General features: G+C 31.6%; 3 protein-coding genes across 4 annotated transcripts; 2 read left to right on the top strand and 1 right to left on the bottom strand.

Annotated features, from left to right (window-relative positions):
• The first annotated feature begins 1325 nt into the window (after positions 1–1325).
• LOC114392037 (tRNA (adenine(58)-N(1))-methyltransferase non-catalytic subunit trm6-like) lies at positions 1326–6752 on the top strand. Its single transcript, XM_028353074.1, has 13 exons — positions 1326–1636; positions 1723–1826; positions 2303–2495; positions 2774–2855; positions 3173–3243; positions 3750–3791; positions 4369–4493; positions 4698–4791; positions 5257–5356; positions 5434–5609; positions 5689–5794; positions 6142–6228; positions 6386–6752. The coding sequence occupies exons 1-13, from the start codon at positions 1533–1535 to the stop codon at positions 6473–6475; spliced, it is 1374 nt and encodes a 457-aa protein (XP_028208875.1). The 5' UTR covers positions 1326–1532; the 3' UTR covers positions 6476–6752.
• Positions 6753–11403: 4651 nt separating this feature from the next.
• Positions 11404–14192, bottom strand: LOC114392158 (HVA22-like protein i). Its single transcript, XM_028353201.1, has 7 exons — positions 13890–14192; positions 13546–13586; positions 13339–13437; positions 13071–13127; positions 12900–12963; positions 12599–12808; positions 11404–12198 (listed from the first exon to the last, which is right to left on the bottom strand). Exons 2-7 carry the CDS (start codon positions 13575–13577, stop codon positions 11713–11715), a joined length of 948 nt encoding a protein of 315 aa, XP_028209002.1. The 5' UTR covers positions 13578–13586; positions 13890–14192; the 3' UTR covers positions 11404–11712.
• A 5190-nt stretch (positions 14193–19382) lies between these two features.
• On the top strand, positions 19383–21763 carry LOC114391427 (protein disulfide-isomerase LQY1, chloroplastic-like). 2 transcript variants are annotated; one of them, XM_028352433.1, is made up of 5 exons: positions 19388–19650; positions 19732–19815; positions 19923–19974; positions 20874–21030; positions 21508–21763. In XM_028352433.1, exons 1-5 carry the CDS (start codon positions 19498–19500, stop codon positions 21527–21529), a joined length of 468 nt encoding a protein of 155 aa, XP_028208234.1. In that variant the 5' UTR covers positions 19388–19497; the 3' UTR covers positions 21530–21763. The 2 variants fall into 2 exon arrangements, with proteins under 2 accessions (XP_028208236.1, XP_028208234.1); XM_028352435.1 differs by lacking the exon at positions 19732–19815 and having other exon boundaries at positions 19383–19650.
• Positions 21764–21789: the final 26 nt, after the last annotated feature.

Genomic DNA, 21789 nt, shown 5'->3' with positions numbered 1-21789 from the left:
ATAAACTAGATCAAATTCCATACCAAATATTTGAAATAAAATCATTTAACAACTACAATGAAAAAATAAAAATAAAAAATAACATAACAACTACAACGAAAAGACGTCATGATCGATCCACCCTACTATAGTATGGGTAGGTGACCTAATTAAGTATGTGTAGTTAAATCAATTTAGAATCACTTATCATCCAAATTCATATTTAATAACAGATGTAGATAATTGTTTGCTTATCTAATTTGCTATTTGATCTTTTGGATAGGATAAATATAAAGATTTTGTTTTCGTATTTTAAATTTAAATAGTTAGGTTCACAATCTTCCAATGTTCTAGTTCGAGGAGGGATATCTTTTATCTCTTAGATAAGATTAATCTATCTTTTATCTGTTAATTAGAATAGCTTATATTTATCCGACACAAATCACTTATGCCAAGGTTTTAGAATATTTTATTTTATGCACCTCTTAAATAATATTAATTATTTATAAATGAGTGATATTAATTAATATTAAGTGTTCAATATCCACTCCCAGCAATTACACTCTTAATTGCACTTTAATTATTATTTTAAAATTATTCTCATTTAAAGTAAATAAATTTGTTGTTGTTTCTTTTCTAATTAAATTTTTTGAAAGGGAGTTTAATTCATTTCGAAATTAAATTACTGGAATTGTTTTTTGGAAAAGAAACATAGAGATCACCCAATACTATATTGAAGAAGGATAGTTTGGAAGGATGGGAGGGGAAGGGGAATCCCAAATTACAAGAGGAGAAACTTGCTTAGAGTTAGACCTATTAGCTTGTTAAGTTACACCTCCCTGTTTGCCAAGGTAAAACTCACCACATCCGGCTTGCAACTTTGACTCTCCACCAATCTGTCAAAAACCCTCCGAGCACCCTCCATGTCACCTCTTTTACAAAACTCGTGGATCAACGTGTTGAAAGTAACCATGTTGGATTCGTAGCACCTTTTATCGAACACCTTGTGTGCACTCTTGGCCATGCTTGCTTTGCGGAACCCCCAGATCATGGTGTAAGTGTAAACACTGGGCTCCAACACAACTTATGCGAAGAACACATTAGTGGGGTGTGTGTAGAAACAGGGTTAAAATGGTATAATGGGTTAAAACAAATTTAATGAGAAGAAAGGGGGTTAACTTAGCAAACAGAAGGTGTATTTAGCAAAAGACAAGAATACGAAAGGGAGAGCCCAATAGTTGAAATAACGTTGAGGCCCAGGCGGCAAAGGATAGATAAAAGATTTATGCAGTTCTGAGCCCAAGTGGTGTAAAATAAAACGCAGCGGTAAAATAGATCCTAAATCCTCCTAATACTAATACCCTAGTGAGTCTCTGTCTCATGTTTGTTTGTCAGGGGTTTATGTCTGGTCTGGTATTGTGACGCATGTTGTTGCAGTTGCACAACACAAACAAAGATACATAGATTCATTCATATTAGTATTAGATCTCTCTCTCTCTTTCTCTGAATTTCACTCAAGTTATCAATAGTTTTCGTTCATAGAAACTAGAAAGATGTGTGAAAGTAGTAGTAGCAGAGTCACATGGGAAGGTTGCAGCGTCTTGCTCGACATCAACGACGGTGACCGTCTCGTTTTCGCTCGTCTCTCCCCCGCTGCGTCAGTTTTTCTTTTCTTCTCTTTTTCTTTTTTGTTTAATATTTTATTTATTTCTAAATAATAAAAATTGTTTTTTTCTTCATTAGAAAATTGAAGATTGGGAATAAGAACTGCTCTCTGCAACCGTTAATTGGCTGTCCCTTCGGTACTGTTTTTCAAGTCGATGGACCTTTCCTCTCTCCCGCACAAGGCATGTTCCCTTTTCATCTATTTACTTTTTTGCCATTCTTAATATTTGTTGTTGCTATCTTATTATTCACTTTTGGTTATGCTTCAATTGCCTTTGTTAGTTTCTAACCGCCTTATTCGTTACTCCCTCCGTCTCATAATAATCGTTTCTGCAAGAATAAATAAATGTCTTTTCAACTTAACATTAATTGCCTTTTTCCACTTATATCTCTTATAATATTAATGATATAAACTACAAAAATTAAAAATGAGTTAATGATCATAAGGTTAATTTTGTAAAATTGTCATTCTATTTCATTCATTTATCAGTTTTTTTGGTCCTTGTAAAACAAGGACGACAATTATAATGGACGGGGTATATGTTTCTTTCTAAGTGAGTGAATGAGTCAATGTGATTGTTTTTTTGTTTCTTTGAAGTTTAATTGGGATACTTCCCTGCACTCTAACATGTATGGTGCCTCTCTATTTGTGATTTAGTTAATGGTAATAATGCTGAAGAAGTAAGAGATGGTCAAGTAAGTGTCGAGTCCAGGGACAAAGTTAATAATGATAATAATCCTGAAGAAGTGAGAGATGGTCGAGCAAATGTTGATTCGAGGGACAATCGTGCCTTGGTTGACAATAACACGGCACAGAGCCTGACTGGTGAGGATATAGAAGCCATGCGAAGGTGAGTGCATCTTCCCTTGGTTGAATTTTGGTTCTTGGTATTATTAGATTTTGGGGATTCAAATGAAATGTATGGTGAAGATTTTTAGGTGTTATTTTGGGATGTTTTTGGTTTTGTGACCTTGATTTTACAAGTGATATAATTCGAATGCAGTTTTTGTGCCATTCTTTGTTTGTGTGAATTCTACTTGCTTTTCTGAAATGAACTGTTGAGTTATTATTTCTTTGCCAATCTTGTGGGATTCAGTAGTGAAAGAATAAACTGTATCTTTTATGCAGACAGGGTGCGGGAGGTAATGAAATAATTGAAGCTCTCATTGCCAATAGTGCAACATTCGAGAAGAAAACATCATTCTCACAGGTATTTTGACGCATGAAAAGCTTAGATTGTTTACTTTGAAGAAAATACTATACAATTTGTTTACCTAAAAATATTGCTTGTATCATTTGTATTGTTTTGGTTCCAAAAAGTTTCTGCTTACACAGTGTATTTGCTCAGATTGCCAACTTGCGAACACTTTCATCACTTACTGCTAAGGTTGAACTTGTTAGCATGTTGACAACTTTGGGGACTACTTAGTATAGATGGAAATTTTTGGGACCAAATTGTGTGTGTGTGTGTATATATATATTAATTTTAGGAATGAAATTGAAGTGAATCTTATGCTATTTTTGCAGGAGAAATATAGACTTAAGAAGCAGAAGAAATATGCACCAAAAGTACTTATGAGGCGTCCTGTTGCTCGAAGGTGACCTTGATTATTTTCCTCTGCTGTTGTTATCACTAGATTTTTACATTTTATAAATGGTTCACATTTTTCTCTCCATGCAACCGATAACTGTGCCTTGATATAAAAGATTACCTGAAAGATCTAGCTTATTTGGACATTCTGGGTTTTGTTCTGTTGATGGAAATGACATTATGCTGCTATGCCTTTTGTCAATGTACTACAAACTGTCTGATGGAAGTGGGACCAGGGCCATTATATTTGATTCAACAAACAATAGAATCATGTAGAGAGCATGTTCTTTTTTATTTTTTTGGTGAATAGATATAGCATGCTCTTTGGACATTGGAAATAAATTATTCCTGAAAATATCAAGAATATAATATTTATCTCCTATGAAGCATTTTGTGACTTATTTTATATTTTGTCAAGCATATCTGTAGATGTAATATGTATACTGTATCAGTTTTTTGATATTTTGAGTCTTTACTCTCTTACTTACGGTTGTTATCATCTGTTTTCTCCAGTATATGTGAGGCCTATTTTAAGAAGTATCCATCTAAAATTGGGTGAGTCTTTATCTTGGTCATGTGAAGGCTATTTTTCCTTGCAGGTTTACCATTTTCGTTTATTTTCTATTAGAATTGAGTTATTCTTTTGGAGCATGATGTAAACTGTGAGCAACAAGCATTGTAATATCTTTAATGTATGCATATGGTTTTAATCAAAGAAGAGGAAAAAGTTATAGAATAGAATAGAGCAAATTTCAAACATTGGACATGTTAAAGATTTGACTAGATATGCAGGCTGCACAATTGCTAATTTTGTGTTTTTTTTTTGTAAACCAAAAACTTGAGTCAATATAACTTATTCTTTAATTTTACCACACCCTGCTAAAAACACCTTTTTGTGTTGAAATATGGGTTTGAGAAGTAGCCAGTCTTCTGAATTTATTATCGGTGTGAGGATGTAAATATTCTGAGTTTATTTGTCTTTGTTGTGGACTTGTGTATCCTGTTTGCCGTACATACATACAAAATTACATATTTGGCTGTTTATAGAATTAAAATAGTGGGTTTATTTTCTCTAGATTAAGTGATGCATATATCCTTGATATTGTTTCTAACTAACTATATAATGATTCAGATTCTTGCGGGTGGACACATTGTCCCTTCTACTTTCCATGGGTAATGTTTCTTCAAATTCTGACATTCTTGTAGTTGATATGGTTGGTGGCCTTCTTACTGGTGCTGTGGCAGAACGTTTAGGAGGTATGGTATAAATTAAACTGAGTTTGCCATTTAGATATTGCTATTTTCCCCAATAAAATGTGTAATTAAGTGTGAATGATCACAACTTCACATGTCAACAATTGAGATATAAAGAAAATAGCACTTTACTGTTGATATGTAGATATATTCACTTTTGTTTTACACAATCTTCTGACTGAGCAAGTGATATTGCGAATTTTACAGGTACTGGTTTTGTATGCAACTCATATATTGGGCAGGCACCATATTCCATGGATATTGTGAGGATATTTAACTTAAGTGATGAAATCTGCAAGAGGTCAGATATGTGTTTTATTGCATTCACCAAACTATTTTCCTTGTTAAAATCATCTAAATGGTTTTTTTATCACTCTTTTTGCAGTAGTGATTACACTAAAAGAGAAACAGTTAGCATTTTCTTAAGCTTTAATTTTTCAAAGATAGTTTTGGATGTTCTTTGTTTTGACCTGGATATTTTTTATGATATTAATGCAAAATATTTTTTCTTTCAAATGAGTAGTTTTAGACACATTTTTTCTTTTAATAATTTATGAAGCCAAAGAAAAAATAGAAAATTTTATGGAAGTTTCTTCAGAGATATCTATGGATATAATTAAATTAATTCCATGTTACTATCTGAAAACCAAAGAAAATGACTTCAAATCACTTGTCTATTACACTGTTTACAGCCACATTAGCTGGTCAGTTTGCATGTGTATGTTTGGTTCTTGCCTCTGGCTTTACTATCATCTTCTATTTGCAGAATTGTACGGTCTCCCATTTCTGACTTGTTATCACAAAAAGAATCACCTGAACAAACTCTGCAACCTGATGATGCGTGCAATGTGGAAAGCCAGTCAAATGTAAGTAGGACCTCCTTGATCTCCTGCTCAGTTCTATCTTGTTGTTTGCACACTGTCTGAAGTTATGAAGTGTGCAGGATCAAATATCTGCATCGACCAGCATGGAGGATATCTCTCATTCATCGGAAAATGGAATTTCTGATCTTGGGGCTGAGAATACTGAACCTGCTAAAGAAGTTTGGAAAGCTCCAAAGGCCGGAGAAAGGGCGCAAAAAGAAATCATTGACTTGTGGAAGGAAAATGGTTTTTCTAGGTATATAAGTTTAAATATTTGCCTCACTGTTCAAAGAATCATTGAATTGAGAGCATTTTCCTCTTTTCCATGCGTACAGTCTAATTATTGCTGCACCAGAGTTGGATACTTGGACATTGGTTAGAGATATCTTGCCCCTTTTAGCAGACTCTGCTCCATTTGCTATTTATCACCAATATCTTCAGGTATTTATTTCACATTTCAAACTTAGTCGTGATATGATTTAAAGGCATCCGTGCATGATAATATTATCAATTAATTGGTTTAGTTTCTTTTAATTCTTTTATGTTGGGAATGTAATACTGTTTTATCTGGGTAGCTTTGTTTATATAACCTTAGGAACATATCAAAGATAGACTTTGAATACTAACAATTTTTAAGAAGTCACTTGTTTTCTGACTTACATTAATCAAATCCTTATGCATATTTAAAGAAGCGGAGTGCTGCTTTTTGACAATTGATTAAACAATGTCAATTGATTAATAAGATTGTTAACAGAATCTTCCTTGTTTGTTCATTGAATAAAATGCAGCCTCTTGCAACTTGCATGCACAATTTACAGCTTGAGAAAATGGCTATTGGATTGCAAATAACAGAGCCTTGGCTGCGTGAATACCAGGTATAAGTTTGTGTCATTCCTTTCAATATTATGAAACTAGAGAAAGTTTTATGAAGTCCTTTGGTTACATTATTTATGTTATTCATATCAATTTTTTTTATGGTACAAAATACAGACCCCCTTTAACAATTTATTCATATATATATATATATGGCAGGTACTTCCATCTAGAACTCACCCATGCATGCAAATGAGCTCATTTGGGGGCTACATTCTCAGTGGGACTAAGATATGCAGCACAGAATGAATATTCAGTTTTGCTTTGATTACTAACTTTCTCTCCTTTGGATAATAGCACATGAATCCCAATGACCAATTGTGTTTCTGCTTTATAATGTACTAATTCAACATTTTTTTAGTTTCTGACGAGATTTTGGTCGCCCAAAGGAAAAATATGGCCACTGTACACTAGTCTTTTTTTTTTTTTTTCATGTTTACTGTCTGCAAACCTTTTAATTGGCGCATAAATTTATTGTGGGCTGTAATATTATGATATTCTTATAGATTTTGTATTTTAGATGATTTTTCTTGTCTCCTAAAATCTCATCAGTACTCACTTTTTATTTGTTTTATCACAAGGAATTCACTTCTATCGCTTTTCAAATTTAACACATTTCAATGCAATTTCTTGTCTTTTCAAAATTAATTTTTATCTAATTCCGCTTTCAATGTTAAATCAAACTATGAAGCCTAAGCCTATGTTTGGATATATCCATTCTGGAGCAGCCTCTAAAAATTGAGTTCCAAAGTTACAAAAGGATTTTGTTTGCTAACGTATGTTCAGTGTTTTGCAAGCCGAGATTCACACAATTTAAGCCTTTTTGTCTCATACCTCCCCAACTAAGCTAAGACTCAGTAATGTTTTCTATTTCGTTGCTATTTCTCTTTTTTTTTATTATTATTTATTTCAATGCAGTAGAATAATCAAAGATCCCAAATTGCTTAAATTCTTTTTTAGCAATTCGTTTATGAAGTCTCTTACGAATTTAATTTTTGTTACTCTGATGGAACTTTATTGTTACTTATTAAAAAAACTAATAGAAAATCGGATCCTTGGCATTGATTTTAAGCTCTTTCTTTTGTATTAAAAAACTGCTGTGCGTAAACATTTCTATCCAACTCTTAACAAGAATTTGATATCTTATAGGTTAAAATTGAAAGTCTATAAAATGTTGGCTTTATGATCTAGAAGGGTTTTTTTGACAGATGATTCTAGAAGGTTTAATTGATATTAATGTTATTTTTTTAAAAAAAATTATGGTTGTGTTGGCCTAAATTTCATTGTTTCTCCCTAAATCTTAAATACTTGTGCTTTTTTGGTATATAAATCTTAAAATACTTATTTGAATTACTTATGTATTTCTCACTTATAATTTTAAATATTTTTATTTATACTTTTTAAAGTTTTACTTATATTAAAAATATCCATACAGTACTCGAAATCCCTTTTAGTACGCGTGCGTATTTTTGAGCAACTTCATTCAAGCAAACCATTGTTCATTCACACTTCATCATAATATCACAACCAACTTTTTATTCCAACCCAATAATTTTTAAAAGTTTTTTTTAATTGATCTAGAACCTTTTAATTCAAACCTATTTGTTTTAGAGTTTGGTACGAAGGATTTTAATAGAATTAATTTTAAATTGTTGAAAACAATTACAATGTATGTCTAAACTAGTACCAAACACCACAATAAGAGGAATTAGTTGTTGTAGTTTAGCAAATAGGCCCTCCAACAAATGTGTGTTACCAAGATACAATTAAAAAAGTTGGTAAGGAGTTTTAAAATTTAAAAGCAACTGTGGGACATAGCAATAAGTTAGGGAAAATCCAACTAAACAACTTCAACATGTTAAAAATGATTGTACATAAATTTTCACTCTTCATAATATTACATCATTTTTACTACTTTGAACAATTCAATCAACTTTTTATTCTAATCATATAACTCTGAAATTTTACTTAAATGAGCCTCACAATTACTTCATTATTATATTTTATTTCTATTTTTCAATTGCTGTGAAATTAGGGGGGGGAAGATACAGTTATATAATGATTGCTGATTGTTATGGCATCCATTATGTACGTATGAAGAGCAACAGATGCTTTCACTAGCAATGGATGCTCAACAATACTGGTGATGGATCGCTCTCCAGTGGCGTCAAATTACTATTTAATTTACCTTTTTTTTGTTGATTTTCCAAGAACAGCCTATGGTGATGGAGTTTTTCTTTTTGTTGCTCTTCCAAAAATATCCATTATGTATTATTAGCATTTCTCGTTAGTAAACAGATAAAAGAGATATATAAATATGTAGTGAGCACATAAATGTAAAGTATAGCATTCCATTATTGTAAAAGAAATACGTAGTGGGAGTATTAGAGTTGTAACAAGAATATTTAAAAAAAAATGGTTGTATCACACTTGTTAACTTACTCTTTTGAATACAGTTTTTATTATTAGTTAAAATTTATTGAAATTATGAAATTTTCTCTTATTTAATGAGTTTTAATAAACTTTAACTAATATTAAAATAACATTAAAAGAAATCTGTTAAAAAATATATTGTTAATAGATATTTATGCCAAAGTGGATTGAGGTTTTGCTACTTTTGCAGGATTGGTTGGGCTGTCACGCTCATGGAGAGTGGCATAGAGAAGGAACTGCATTTTTATAGGCCCACTTTGGTTATGCCGTCATATATATTTGCGATGACTCAAAGCTAATCTCATTCTAAAAACCAACAATAAAAAGATAATCTCATTCTTGATGTTGATTGAGAAATAATATACACTAATCAACTCTTTGAATAGGCGTTGCCAAATATTACTCAAACCAATTGGAATATAGGACAGTTGATGCCACCTATTTTGCATTTTCCCACACCGGTAAACCATCTTCAAAATCGCATGAATCAATTAAGTGAAATTATTTAAACTTAATCAGAATTCGATTTAAATCTCAAATATACATGTGTGTTAAATATTTAAAAAAAGAATTTTACTATCTATCATAATTCGTAGTCCTTCCCGATTCCCACGAAAGATACATGCGTTTTACACTATAAAAAAAACATCATCAAAATTATTACTATTATTATTATTTACATTTTGGTACTCCCTTTCTAATCAAAGATCAAAGATATAATACAAATTAACTAAATTCTCGACAATGATGGATTTCTGGGACTTGGATAAGATTGTCAAAAGTCAAGGGTAATGCTAACGGCTAGAGGAAATTCCCTGCCCCAACCCATCTCATATCATATCACTCTTTTTTAACCCTTGTGAATTGTGATGAATCACGTGCATGTGCTACCATTTGGAGTGGGAAAACGCTAGAAATGATCGTACAATCTGTTTTGTTATTGCATAATATTAAAGATTGCAAGGTTGTTTACAATTGTCAGACTAAAATGTGAGGATATTAAACACTCGTACATCTTACCTCAACATTCTCTCCTTTTCAAATATGTACAAACCTTTCAACGAATTTCTGGTTCTACAAGAATTTTTGCCAAACTAGATTTCAGCATATTTATCTCTAGTTCCTATATTTTGTTATTGTGCTTTCATTGAACATTGAAAAAAAAATAAAATAAAAACAATGTTTCATGAGCTTTATCCATAAACTAATGTTTGAAAAATTATTAGTGGTGTCTCTACAATTTTTTTAGCATCAAATCACGATTTAAGTTGCGGTAGAAAGTAGCTCTTTTAATATTACGTCTGAAACATTTATAACCAAAATTAAGTATCACAATAAAAATTATTTCATTGCAAAATGAAAATGCGCATTTAACTAAAAATTAAGTATATAAAATCAAGTCAATTAAAAAACAACCAGATCTTTGTTGTAACGGTACAAATTTGTTCTAAAATCCCAAGTCAAACTTAAGTTAAATAATTTATTGAACACGTCTGCCTTCCTTCAACGTCAAATTCTAAATACTCTTGACACTTCCCGTTTGAAAATAGAAACCATGCAATCCAACTTTCTACTAACTCATATTTCCTATCCTGCACCTAAGAGTTTATCAAAGTATTCACGTGATGGGAAGAAGAAAATCCATTAAGGAAGTATTTAGATTAAAAAAAAAAGAAATTAAGGAATTTGAAATGTACAGAAAATTAGAAATTTCAATTAAATTATTTGATTTGGAAAAAAATTCAAATTTCATATATTTCAAATTCTCTATTTTCGTAAAAAGCTTCATTTCTTATGTAAAATTTCATTTTTAAAAAAATTATATTTAAATATAAAATTTTACCCAAAAAAATGAGCTAATTTTTAAATAATAAAAACTTGAAAAATATTTATCATGAATGGTTAAAAACTATAAAAATCCAATATTAAGTATTTGATATTCTAATTTCAATATAATTTCATACAAACAAAATTAAACATTGATATTTTTCTATTTACTAGTATTTTAGCATCGCACGTGATAAATATTTGTTTTTATATAATTAACTTCTATGAAGAATGCTCATCGAAAAGTAAAAAGAGACTACAAAAAAAGAGTTGAGAGAATATTAAAAATGTCTGATTAAGATAGCAAGAGTAATCACTTATAAAGTTGTATATTCTAATTTAGATAAAAGCGTAAATTTGTATCTTATTACTAAAAAAAAAAAAAAATTGCTAACGATTAAGGCTTGGGACTTGGGAGAGGTGTTAAAGAGAGTGATGGAGAGGAAAGGAGTGAGGTAGGTGTAGAAATAAATAATAGAAATTTGATTCACTTAAAAAAAATCTTTGTAAATATAACAAAAAACAAAAAGAAAATAATTTTTAAATTCTTTCATTGCAAATACTAATTAAAATCACATGAAATTTTAATCATTTTAAAAAAATTGTGCTTAATACCCAAACAAGTCATTTGATATTGATATGTAGTATTTTAAATCCAGTTATGAATCAAATTTCTCTCTCGAAATTCTTCATTCATGTACGCAGGTCTTTATCATAAAGAAATTTTTATATAAATATCAGATCGAGGGGAATTGACCCTTTTTTCAATATTTCTAGTTGAGTACACTGTTTGTATGTTGATCACGGCTATCAATAATTCGATTGCCAAGCAGATTCTATATTAAAAATGCCAAACAAACTTTTTTTGTTGATCAGGTGAATAACCAACCTGCTTCACCTAATGCATGCAAAAAGTATGGACAAAAGTTGCCTCATAAATGAAGTTCTGCCTTCCCTTTAAATGTTGGGTAATACTGTTGCACTAACATGAAAACCAGCTATACAAAGCAGCCGATGCAAACACCCCCTTGAAATCTAAGTCCACATAAAGTGGCATCAGGCTACAAATGCTTCTATGCCAAGACAAAATTTGTGAAAAAAATATATAAAATGAAGATGGAATGGAAACTTAGAAAAACAGATTTACATCAAGTTTTACAACAATTCAATGCCCATCATTGTCCACCTACCCCTATTTCAGACTAAAAATTGACAATATTCATTTGCTAGCGAGTTCCTGCTGATCGGGTTTTTCTTAGTCTACCACGTGTAACTCGAATGCTTTCTTCCATTAAGGTCTCTTTTGTAGAAGTAGGAGGAGAGTTCCCATTTTCTTTTGCTGAAGATGGAGCTGCTTCAATTTGTTTTGGCTCTGCCTCTGCTGGTGCAGATTGGTTGGTTGTTTCAGGTGCAACATTAGACTTCTGAGTACTCAAACTTGCTCCAGTAGACTTCTGAGTACTTAAACTTGCTCCAGCAGACTTCTGAGTACTTACACCTGCTACAGGAGTTTTCTGGTTACTTAAACCTGTTACAGATGTGGGTGCTTTAGGAACTTGTGGAGAAGAACCCAATTCCTCTTCTACCTCCCTCTGGAGCTGACTTGAAGATGTGCTAGAGGTAGGAGATGGAGGTTCCTCAACTTGTGGTTCTGCTGCAGCAGCTGGTTTTGCAGGTGCCTGTTGACGAACCCCCCTCACACCCGGTCGTGGCTGTTGTTTCAAGAGACAATTTGTTTGTTCATGAGATTATGCATAAAGAAGAATGCGAAGGAAATGAGATAAAATCCTCAAAGGTAGCATAACAAAGAACAAAATATCCTTTCAATGACCAATCAACAATTAATTAATCTACCAATTAAAAGTTACAAATGAATATCGACTGTATATAACTTTTAACAACATACAAACATGGAAGGAAATAGTGGTATCTTCAACAGTATCATGGCATACTTATAAAAAACATATCTTGGCATTAAAAAACAGAATAAACAAGGATATGCGGTATAATTCAATGCCACATGAAAGAAAGCTGACAGTTGATATTCTAGCATACTTAGTCACCCTCAAACATAATAGCAGACACAAAATATGCATAATCATAATTAACTACCTGAGCAGGTCGAGGAGCTGGAGTCGATTGTGCAGCAACAAATTGCAAAATGTCATATATTCTAGTCTGACCATAACTGAAAGCTCTTTGCCAATACAAAACTGCAATATCCCCTGCCCTTGTCCTTAGTTCCAATAAGTTGCGATCAATTTCTGTCTCATGTTTCGCAACATATGGTCTGAAGAAGGAGTCATACACATATGTTGTTCCCTAACACAAATTTCAATTTTTACTGTCATATTGAAGAGAAGCAAATAAGAAAATGATATCAGATTTTCTAACAAAGCAAGTAATTTTATACCTTAGTTTTAGGATACCACAGAAATATGAAAAATGCCAACTTAGCTTCACTGTACATTGGGACCCTTCATGAAGAAATCAATTCAAAAATAAGAAATCACAAACTTTTTTTTGTTAATAAGCAGATCTAAGTATAACATTCTCTGAATACATGCAAGATAGAATCCTCTACCATGATATAAAAGTATCACCAACTCTCTCACATACTGTCAAAACAGCCACCAAAATCCTGCAACACAGAAAAAGAAAGTTGGTATCAGTATTTGTCACAAGAAGTTGTCATGTTAAGTTAAGCACAAACAACAAATGTGTGTGTTTCAACTAGCTCTATTCTGAAGGGAAAAAATCTTTTTTTTTTTTTGCAACAACCTCTTGAAAATCCAAAAAATCGATTATTTCTCTTACAAACAGCAGAACCAAGCATGTTATTTGCTGCATACCAATACTGGCACCAAAAGCGAAGTTGTTCAATTTCCGGCTTATTCTTTTCAACCACTTTATAGCATTCATAAGCTGGATAAGCATAGCCAAAAACCATCCTGCCATTACACCAAATGCCAAATAAAATCATTAAATTTCAAATATTACAAAGCAAACCATTCATATAAAAAAACTGAAAATTTGGAACAGCAAACAAAAATACATACACAAGGGCCCAGGTCAGAAAGGATCCTATCATTTTGTATCCCTGACATTGAAAAATAAAAATAAAAACGGTTACTCCAAACAGCATAACATAAGTAACATTCAAGCAACTTCCTACAATTGAAGACCAAATATCCTCCAATTCCACGCTCATTAAATTGCATCATGACAATATCCTAAAGTCCATTTTCCTATTTTTAAAAAAAACATTTTTTTCCGTATGCAAGTGCAGAGTTCCGAGAACAATGATAATCTTGAGTAATGCACTAAAGCCGTCTGATTTGATTTACAGATCGCAAATGAACAACAAAAATAACATTTAAAAGAAAAAGAAAGAAGGAAATACCTGAAGGTGAGTGTGTTGCGGTGGAGAAAGAGAAATGCGAATCCGAAAGGAGAAGAGGTAAATCTGGCGGTGGAGGCTGAGAAAGATCGGCGGCGGCAGCAACGGGTACCGCGAACCGTTACGTTGTCGGCTGCGAGATGCGGAGGAGAAGAGAAACAGTGAGTGAAAGAGAAAAAAGATTAGAAGTTGGAGTGACTGAGAAGAGAAGAGCCGTTTTAAATGAAAATGGTTTGTTTAGCTTTGCAATTTCATTTCACAGCGATATGGGTCAGTGTCAGTGTGTGGGCGTAGAATGAGTGAGTCTATTGGAGCATACACTATAGACTATAGACTATGGGAAACGATCCTCTGCATCGACCTCTTGTAACCTTTTCCTGTGCCTCATCAGTTACCCTTCACATACAATTTTTTTTAATTTGTTGATAAGATTATTTACAATAACTCATAGGTCATATTCAATTCAAGTAATCCTTCACTTCTTTACTTGCATTACATTCAACTAATCATCACAAAAATTCAGATATATTACTATCATATTAATGTTATTAGTTTGTTAATCTTTTTTTTTTCTTTAAAAAAAAAACTTATTATCTCTCTCATCTTTTTTACTTTCACCACCAAACTAACTTTTGACTCAAGTTGATACAAATATAAACACTAACTTCAATGAATATGATTAAAGAAAATTTAGGATTTTGCAGGCCAAATAAGTTAACATTGAGAATTCACTAATTACAAGATTGATTCCCCATTTTCAATCTTCTTTATTTTATATGAGAAATAAATGTGTAATTCTTACTATCAAATATTCATGATTCTAATCTATTTTTGTGACATTTAAAAATTTTAATTTACATGAAATTATTAATTATACTTAACTATATGTTATATAAAAATTAAATGGATCGTCAATAAAGATTGATCTAGTTAATAAAAAAAACCTTTCCAAAAAACATAAGTTTGATTCCCATAAGAACTTTATTGGTAAATAACTTATAAGTGTATTGGTAAAGGCTCACTAAGACTTAAGGCTTGTATTGACACAAATGAATCCTTAGGATCAGATCTAGCTAAATTTTTAATTATAAAAATAATTAAATGGGATCATAATGATTATAAATCACATAATAATTTCTCAAAATGTAGGTACTACATACTTTTTTAAGCACATAATTTTTTTTCTTAAATTTTTTTTAACATTTTAAAAAAAAAGTTAATATAACTAATTTGTCACAAGAGTTTATAAGAGAAAATAGGAGTGGTTTGGAAAGTTGGTTATAATGTGTGCAATCACATTTGAGTGAGTTAAAAGAGAAAAAAAAATGTGATGACTAAAATGGTTTATAGCCATTATATATTGCTTACATTTAATTGGAGTAAATTGATATATATTTTTTAAAAAGTATTAATTTTAAATTTAATTGCTTATTTTTTATATTGGTAACGGTAATGAAATCCACCTCAATCCGTCAATAATGAGTAATGAAAGTTAAATTCTAATTTTATTTTAATTAAATAATAATATTACAAAGTTTTATAATACTGTAATGTATTTGATTTCTGTAAAAAAAAACATTAAAAAAACTGTAAACAATTAGCCGCATTTGTTTTGCCTTAATTTTAGGAGTAATGCTATTATAACCAGGAAGAACAGGAATCTGAAGTGATACCTCAACAAAAGCAACTGCAGAAAATTAGAACTTTTTGTGATTGTTATAGAAATAAATTTGTGATAGAATGTTTTATTTGTTTCAAAAATAACTTTCAGCGATGGTGCGAGAATGAAAAAATGACAAAGTAACCACTCAGATTTCAATTCAGAGGAGAGGTAGCCAATTGGGGCGTCTAATCTGAGCAGAGAATCTTATCAGTGTGGGTAATCAGCATAAATTAAATTATGTTAGTTAATTGGTAAACTTGTGGATAGATTAAGATGCACTCTAAGTCTCTAACAGTGCATTGTAAGAAAAAGCATAGCGCATGAATGAATAATAGAATACTAATACATTTTTTTTACTACAATAATACTGACAATCCATTAAAGTGGGAACATTATATGTTAAAATTGGAATCGAGTTAGTAATAATACTCTTTCTAATATTTTTTAGGAGTTAAAATTTATTTTAAAAAATAGAAGCATAAAGAAAACTTATTAAATTTAAACTTAGCTAATCCGGTTGCTAATAGATTAGTAAAATATAATTTAGAAATGTCTGGTTGTGAAAACTTATCTTCAGATAAGTTAATCAGATTGTAGATAGATTAGTTAAATATAACTTAGAAATGACGGGTAAATGTTTTTTCTTTGTGCAACATGCATGTAGTGATAGATGAACAAACAAGAATGGTCTTGATCTGACTAAAAGGTAAATAGTGCAAGCTAGCTAGAACACATTATTTGTAGTTTGGATCACTGCTTAATTAGTCCAGTTCTCTCTCTAACTTCATTAATTAGGTTTAACACATTCATTTATGAACAAATAAGCAACTAGTTAAGTTTCAAGGAGCAGCTAGCAGCGCATTGCTTTAAATAAAGTCATTTGTGAAGCCCCCATAGTCACGTGGTCGTGGGATATCATATGGGTTTTGGCGTCTTCTTTGTTTGTGCTTGGATGCGTGGCGCAATATGCTCCAACACAAAATTATGTGCTACATTAAAAAACATTAACGTGTCCAAAACTGTAGTAATAGAAAATCAAATGGTTTAACCAACCCTTCAAAAAATCCTCACTTGGGCATTTAAACTGTTTTAATATACATTATAACAATAAAAAATTTATTACCATACATGATTTGGTACTTGAATCTTTTAATCTGAAATTTAAATTGTTTTAAAATACACTATAACAACCAAAATTGTTAATATAAATAGTTTAATATTTGAGTTTCTTAATCAAAAGATTCGATTCTTAACTTGACCATAAAACTCTAACTAAAAATATCAGTTTACCCTTAAATAGATCGATTCACTTTAAGCAAAAAATATACACTATGGCATAGTGCACTAGAACACTCATTTTTCTCCATTTATTTTTATCCACAATTTGAACTATCTCTTTACTTCCTGGTCACATTTGAATACATATGTGGTATGATAAATTAAAAATCCGCTGACATTTAGTTATACCTAATCTTCATCCATTTAAATTTATGCCCTTGATGGGGCATGCTATGCCATTGTCCCTTCAGAAAGAAGTTGCATAGAGAAGCAATTGGGATCATTATTATCTTTAAGCGGTGGAGTGGAGGCCACGGGTCTTGAGAGTTTTTGTCAACCACAAGAAAGCTAAGAGAACAACAACAAACCATGGTAGATTATTGACATCAAAAGTAAAAGGTTAGAAGAAAAGAGACTCTCATGTAATAAAAGGCTCAAGTATATTTCAGAAAGGCAAAGGGACCCTATAAGGGTATCATTAATAATATTATATACATATCATAAAAGGTAAGGAAAACCAAACGAAAAGGGAGCCATGTGGACATTGGAGAAGATGATGTTTCCTCATCAAGAGGAGAAAAAAAAAGTGGGGGTGAAAAAAAGAAAAATAAGAAGGAAAGCCTTGGATTCTACGTTTCTCAAAGGTACGAGTGACCATTCCATATTTCCATTGCATGTTATATGGGACATACGAATGTTCAATATAGATATCATGTACCATGATACCAATTGCCAACGTTCAACATCAATGTTCAATGTTGGTTATTCCCTCATGTGCCACCTAATTATGTCTATTTGTTGGCCTGTCGCTCTCATATATATATATATATATATATAATGCCCATCCTCTCATCATTTTCGTTTTATTATACACAACTCGTTCGTAGTTTTTCTTGTTTTACCTTATAAAGAATCTCAGAAAAAAAAGATGTTTATCTTCTTTCCTTCATGGATACATAACAGTAATTATTTTTTTATCACATTTTAAGAGATTTTTTTAAAAAAAGTTATTATTTCTCTTTAAAAACTGTTCTAAAAAGGCTTTTAATAGTGAGCTTTAAATCATGTGACTGGAGCCTGAATAAAATGTTAGAGTTCAACCTACGTACATAACCCAATTTTAAATTAAGTAGTTTCATTTCTCCAAATTAGATCAATCTCTCACTTAAATAGTGTGGAATATTCAAATAATGACAAAAAAAAAATAAAAAATAAAAGCTTTTAGCATTTCCCTAATCATGGGAAAAGCAAATAATATGGTGATAAAAATAAAGGTGGACGTGAATCTGTGACGACTCAATCTTAACCCGACTAATTAATCCGACAAAAATGTTTGGGGTGAGTTTTTGGGCAGAGAGAGTTGAAAAATCGATTTCATGTGGGTTGTAGTGGGAATGTTCAATTTTGGACTTCAAATCTATTAGAAACCGAACCCAATCGAACTAGTTCAAATAATACTCCAACGTGTTTGCAGTGCTATTATTGAGAATAAAATGCAAATGGCACAGAAGGCTATTATTGAGTAGAAGATTTATGTGCATGCATGTGACAATGTATTACTATTCGGAGGACATCGGGATATAAGGCACAAAAAAATTTGATCAAAATCGATGGAGTCGTTACAAATTATTAATTAAGGAAAATAATTTTAAAAGACCATTTTTTAAAATCGGTATTTTAAAAAAATCTTAGGTTTGAGAGTCTAATTATGTGTAAGGAAGAGTGAAAGTTGAATCTCATTGCTCCTCTAATACATCTATTAAAGATGGTTACTTCTAGTTAATTGTGTAAAATATTAATAAATTTTAAATATTTATTTAACACCTTTTATTAGTTACATGATTATGGAAATAATTTTTTATTATTATTTTGAACTTGATAAAATATCTAAGGAAATATTTACTTTTAGTAATAATTTTTTTTTGGAAAATTTATTTTGATCTCCACAAAAATAATACTTGCTCATACCTATTCTTAAGGGCAAAAGGGAACTTAAAGTGATATAACTATTTAAAAAGGAATGTGTGTTATTTTTTTATCATTAAATTTGTTATTACTTAGGATATGTTTGGGTTTTCGTTGAGAAGTTTTAAAAGTATGTATAAGAGTAAAATTAATTTGAGATCATGTTTAATTATATCTTAGAAATATGTGTGAGACTAAAATTTTATGTTGGACCCGTAGATCTTTCTTTGAACTTGCAACAAGTTGAACGGAAAATCAAACATGTCCTCAGAATATTTTTGCAAACTCAAACTTAAATTTAACCCAAACTTAAGTGTAGAAACTATAATCTAAACAATCACTTTTAGTTTTCGAGTTACCTATCTGCTGAAACAAAATTCTTTAGAGTTTAGACTTGAACTTATTCTTCTTAATCTTATTAAAGTGTGGCAAAAGAAAATGATGGGCTTGTTGGATCATGGGCTTAATTTCCATAAATTATGGGCTTTTGGGGTGATAAGGAATTGGAATGCATGGTTCATGATAATAGATCCACGTGGAAGATGGGACAATGACTATGTGGTCGTTTAGTTCCTGCCACTAGTTTTTGGTTGGATGATGTTGTTTGTTGGGAGTTTCATTGCCTCAATTCTCATTTTTCAGTTGAGTTCAGATACCATAACCATACCATACCATACCAGAAAATTAAACTGAAGTGAGAGAGAGATGACAGTACTGTCTCCTTCTCTTTCTCGGCCTAAGTTGCAATCTTCCTTTCTTTGTTGCCCTCTCAAATATTCTAAGCCTACAAATAGAAATATTCAACCAAAACCCACTTCTTATCCACGCATTAGAGCTTTGGACCTTGATCAAAACACGGTTACTTCCTCCTTCACTTCTTTACTTGTTTCTTTTTGTTGTTTTAATCAATATTGAATTATAAAATGTTTTTAATTTCAGGTAGTGGCTATAAGTGTAGGTGTTGTTAGTGTGGCTGTTGGGATTGGCATTCCAGTGTTCTATGAAACCCAAATTGATAATGCTGTGAAGTGTTTTTGACTCCACACTATAACATTTATTTTATTTATTCTAATCTAATATTGTTTTGGCAATTCTAGTTGGGTTTTGATTACAGCTTCTCTTTGTTTCAGGCTAAGCGAGAAAACACACAGCCCTGTTTCCCATGCAATGGATCTGGCGCTCGTAAGTATTTTCCTCTTCATCATTTTTCATACTTAAAGCTTGGACTCTATAGGGAAATTAAATTTTCAATGTTGACCATTATTAAAGCAGGTCACAATTTGTAATTGTAATTGTAATTGTAGTAGAATGAGGATGCGTTCAGCTAAATAACTTTAAGTGTTGTGTTAATAAGTGTTCTTATCTTATAAGAGCTTATGTCAAAATTTTGATCATGAAACTTACTAATGTGGTCTGGTGATGGGTGTTAGAATTCAATTGCAAGGTGTGAGACTTGAGTCTCAAATTGGAAGTATGAAATTCTAGTGTGGGGTGTATAAGGCTCTACAACTACAACAACTAGCTTTTTGTGGTGTGGTTCTTGCAAGATTGGTATGAGAGCATTTCAACATGTCTCTCGGTGTGTGGACGGTGATGCCTGAAATAGTGACATTGAAAGTATGAGATTTATAATAATAATAATGTCTTGGCCTCTCCAACCATAACAACTAGCTTTTGTGGTATAGTTCTCCCAAGGTTCTTATTAGTGGGGGATAGGGAAATTGGAATGAATAGCATCTGTGGGAATTGAACCTCCAAATCCAAATACAACAAAATAAAAGGTCGTGATGCTTATGAGGATGCCAAATTGAAACTATTTAATTTGTGCCAGACAATGAAGTAAGTCTTTTTTTGTGTGTGTGCTATGGCATTAAAATTAATTCTCACAGGCACTTTGTCTTCCCCATGAATGGCTGAAAATTTTCAATCAATTATAAGAATGGAAAAGGGAAACAATTCAACCGCACTGAATTAATAAGAATGAAGAAGAGAAGAAAACACCGCAGCAAGCCATGGATCTGCTATTTCATATATTTACAAATTTGAACTTCTTTCCTTTGAAATTGTTACACTTTGGCCAGAGAAATGCAGATTTTGCTTGGGAAATGGCAATGTGACAGTTGAACTTGGTGGAGGTGAGGAGGAGGTGTCTCGATGCATAAATTGTGACGGTGTTGGTTCATTGACATGCACAACTTGTCAAGGATCTGGAATTCAACCTCGTTACCTTGACCGCAGGTATGAAATTCTGCAGCCTGTTGGGACAATTTATATACAGCTCTTTTTAAGTGCTTTCGGCAAAATTAGAGTTTTAACTCAGTAATTTATGTGGCATTTAATGTAAATCATTATTACACAGATTACCAAACAGAAATTACAATTTTGATTGTAAAGCAGTACGAAAAGAACATAAGGAACTTCATCTAAGTTTGGTCTATAATTTATTAATTGAACAAATTTAGTGATACCAAGACAATTTTGTCAATCAGCAATCAAACTATAAAGAATGATTCAACATATAAGAGGATAAAAGGATGGATGAATGATTTGAGAAACCTTAAATTACTGCATCATATAAGTTTCTTCAACAAAAACTTGAGCATTGCTTGGGTTAGTAAAATCACATCTGGCTATAAACTGATGATAATTATAGAAGAGTGTTGAAGTCTTCTGAATTGTATTGTTAACCAGTGTTTTGTGTTTCATATTAATCAGAGAATTCAAAGATGATGACTGAGGCAAGCTAAGAATAAGTGGTGCCGATTTTGTATCCAAGTATGAGGTTATTGTACTCGTGTAATTTCTTTGATCTGTGTACACACCTAATACAACTGTCAAAATCATGTTGATGCTTTCATTTGGTTTACATTTCAATCGATGATCATATGATATTAGGCCACTCACTTTCGTTGCCTATGTGTGTAAAAATTTGACGTTTTCTAGGCATTAATTTATTCAATTGTTCAATGTCTCCTGTTGTAAGAATTTGGACAGGTC

The sequence above is a fragment of the Glycine soja genome, chromosome 17, assembly GCF_004193775.1.
Source record: "Glycine soja cultivar W05 chromosome 17, ASM419377v2, whole genome shotgun sequence".
NCBI lineage: Eukaryota > Viridiplantae > Streptophyta > Magnoliopsida > Fabales > Fabaceae > Glycine > Glycine soja.
This window is presented reverse-complemented; position numbering and strand designations above follow the sequence as displayed.